At 40.3% G+C, this 3,096-nt stretch overlaps 1 protein-coding gene across 1 annotated transcript in view; it reads right to left on the reverse strand.

Moving 5' to 3' along the window:
* Positions 1–199: 199 nt before the first annotated feature.
* The window catches only part of ncapd3 (non-SMC condensin II complex, subunit D3), an 18,856-nt gene continuing 15,959 nt past the window's right edge, over positions 200–3,096 (reverse strand). The window contains exons 27-31 of the mRNA XM_035663058.1: positions 2,704–2,816; positions 1,862–1,899; positions 863–910; positions 530–592; positions 200–330 (exon numbers count right to left, since the gene is read on the reverse strand). Of these exons, the coding sequence (XP_035518951.1) occupies positions 278–330; positions 530–592; positions 863–910; positions 1,862–1,899; positions 2,704–2,816 (315 nt within the window). The 3' untranslated portion in view covers positions 200–277. The remainder of the gene's footprint in view (positions 331–529; positions 593–862; positions 911–1,861; positions 1,900–2,703; positions 2,817–3,096) is intronic.

Here is a 3,096-nt window from a genome sequence, read left to right on the forward strand (position 1 = left end):
TGGACAACAATGGAGCTCTGCAGTACAGAAGAAGAAGATATAGTCACAAACTTGTTAATAGGATACATGGAATTACACATTTTAAATACATATTCAAAATACATAATGGAAATGGAAATCTCTGACCTGCTGTAACTGCTATATTAATGGGATGTCTTTTCATTCACAAAAGCTGGTTTAGACCAAAAAGACTTACCTAGGTAACATTATGTTGCTGTACATTCCTTCAAACTACAAGTCCCTGAACAACCACAACTGTGAAAGTGACAAAAGACACTTACTGCTGCTCATTTGACCTGACATGAAGAACACTGGTCTCCCCAACAAGACCTGTGAGGACACAGTAGACAGCAGATGAATTGAAACTTAAAGTCTGTTCACCTCACAGTTTGACGGATTGTTATTTCATTTTGTATGTTTATATATTTGTACTGGTATGTCCATTTCTAACATGCAAGGACGCCCTAACTCTCATTTAGTGGCTGAACACCTGATCAGTGAGACTGAGAGAAAGGGCAGAGTAGCTTACTTGTTCCTCGGTCACTGAAGATCGCACTGACTCCTTCGTCAAAAGTTAAGTTGATGTTGAAACCTGGGTTACGGGGAAGAAGACAGATGGGCAGTTAGGGGCTGAGCGTGTGGGGGCAAAGATACAAGTTCTTCTCAATAAGGTAACAACACTAAAATTACTAAAGCTATTATCATAATGATAATTGGACTAATCTGATAAGATCATATTTCAGATTCAGGTTATTGGATGTTAGACTTTTTAAAGACCCTATGGACACCCTGCAGTAACACTTGTAGTGCTGGAAGGTTGTGTGGATGACAGCACTGAATATCGGGTGTGTGCTCTGAGTACCTTTCGGTGTGCTGATGGCTCTGTCATTCACAGCTCCTTTAGTCATCACTGGAAACAAAGTCACACAAGACAAACAAACAGTCATTCAGGATAGTGCTGTCACTGTAAAACACTGATGTCAGATAGAAAGACTTTCAGTCATCAGATTGGATTACACACGAAAACCTTAGATATGAACAAAAAAAACCCCGACTGTATATTTTAGCAGAAAACAAATAGAAACACACAACACCATACATAAAATTACCTATTTGACACACCCCTGCACGACACAAGCAGTAGTCAGGCAGTTATAAAGGGTTTTTAGCTGCATTTAGCCCAGGGCTAAAAGCATTTCTAGAAATGTCTTAGCACCAGGCTAACAAAGCTTCATATTGGCACAATCCAGGCACATTCTCCACAGCAGGTTAGCCCAGAGTTTGCCTGGTTATCCACTGAAAATCTATAAGGAACCAGTATGAAACAGGCTAAAGTAAACAAAATGTAAGCATACATGTAAACATTAGCGCCGTGTTCCAAAGGAGATTTAGCCCAGGGCCAGTAGAAGTGCAGTGTGAACAATAGCCCCCCCTTAGGGCAATAGAGGTTATTCCAGGGTTAACTCAATTTGCAGTGTGAAAAGCCTAATAGTTTGGTCTTCAGGTGGAGTCCACCTGGTGAATCCAAGTCAAATATTCACTCTCTTTTAGTTGTGTTGATGTGTTCTACCAGACTCCTGCTAAATGTCCACTATGTTCACCAGCTAGTGACTAACTCTGATGCTAACTGTCTGTCTGCTGCTCAGCAGGTAGTACATTGGTCCTGCTGCAGAAAATGGTGAGACCCATTTGAAGCTGTAATATAGTTTGTGTTATTTTAAATGACTAAACCCACTAAAGTTAATGATAGCAGTTTATGTTCTGCAGCAGAAGAAATGTGACTCTTCCACAAGACATGCCTGTTTTTGTCTCAGTCTCAACATGTAACATGTACACCACACAGGTGTCTGAAATCCTGAACCTGTGTTTCTGGAGTCTGAATGATCCCCATTAGAACATCTAAATTCAGGTGGACCAGAATGAGATCATGCGTTTAATACTAATCCAGATGAGAACACTACATCACAACTGGTTTGTTTTTTGTGTTTTGGTTGTTGTTGAGGTGAGAAGCAGGTTCTGGGGAAAACTCTACACATTGTTAAACCAGAACGGTTCTTCAAGATCACAGAAACATTTAGTTTGTTCTGTAGTTCAGCAGAGTTTCCCTAAACCTCCACCGTGATCATGTTTCAGGTTGTCGGATGCGACCGTGAACACACACAAACACGCATGTAAATGATATCATCCAAACTGATTCCCCCCTACAGGTGACCTATTGGAGACACCTACCTACAATGACTGATTCAATGCAGTCATTTGTTGCATGCCTAATTTATTATATTTTTATTTTATAAGTATTTTATAGTTTTTTATCCTTTTTCTACTCTTCAATACTTTCCCCTGTGCTGGCTGTGCCAAAATTGAATTTCTCTTCCAGAGGTTCAATAAAATCTTATTTTATCTTATCTTATGCCTGCCTCTTCTCCTGTGTCTATCTGCACTATGGACAATGCAACAAATGCCTAAAAACTATTTAAAAAACAGCTGTAGTCCTTTAATTAATGTCATTGCTACGTACAAGCGGAACTGACAAACTATACCTGTATACAACACTGAAGTCCGACTAAGTCTGAACAAAACTGGTAATGGTTCAGTCTGCACTGCTTATTAGACACACAGTGGACACATAATCAGCGGTCAAAGGAGAAGAAGAGCCTGCAGGGCGTCCCTCGCGTGGATCAGCCGCTGTGATGGAAACCTTACCTGTCAGTGTGTGCCAGTCTGGCAGACAGTGGGTTCGGACGTGGCGGCTGTGGAGTGGCAAAGCTAAACGGGACGAGGGGCCGGGACCTCACGGGAGAGCCCTGGACTGTGTCCTGAGGAGAGAGCAGAATCACCATGACACCTTCACTGACTGTGGGGAACTAGGACTGGCTTCAACTGGTTATTAAATTAAGTAATTTAAGTACATTAACTTGAAGAATCAATAATAATAATTCTTAAACACTGAAAATAACTGCTGACAACCACAACCAACACTAGCTATATTAACTTTAACTGTATTTCTAAATTAAATTAAAATTTGAAAGAGCAATCTGTCCATTCATTTAGAAATACAATGAAAGCAGCTGCTTGATATTTATTATTCTCATTAAA

The sequence above is a fragment of the Morone saxatilis genome, unplaced genomic scaffold (assembly GCF_004916995.1).
Source record: "Morone saxatilis isolate NCDOM2014 unplaced genomic scaffold, NCSU_SB_2.0 Contig19, whole genome shotgun sequence".
Lineage (NCBI taxonomy): Eukaryota > Metazoa > Chordata > Actinopteri > Moronidae > Morone > Morone saxatilis.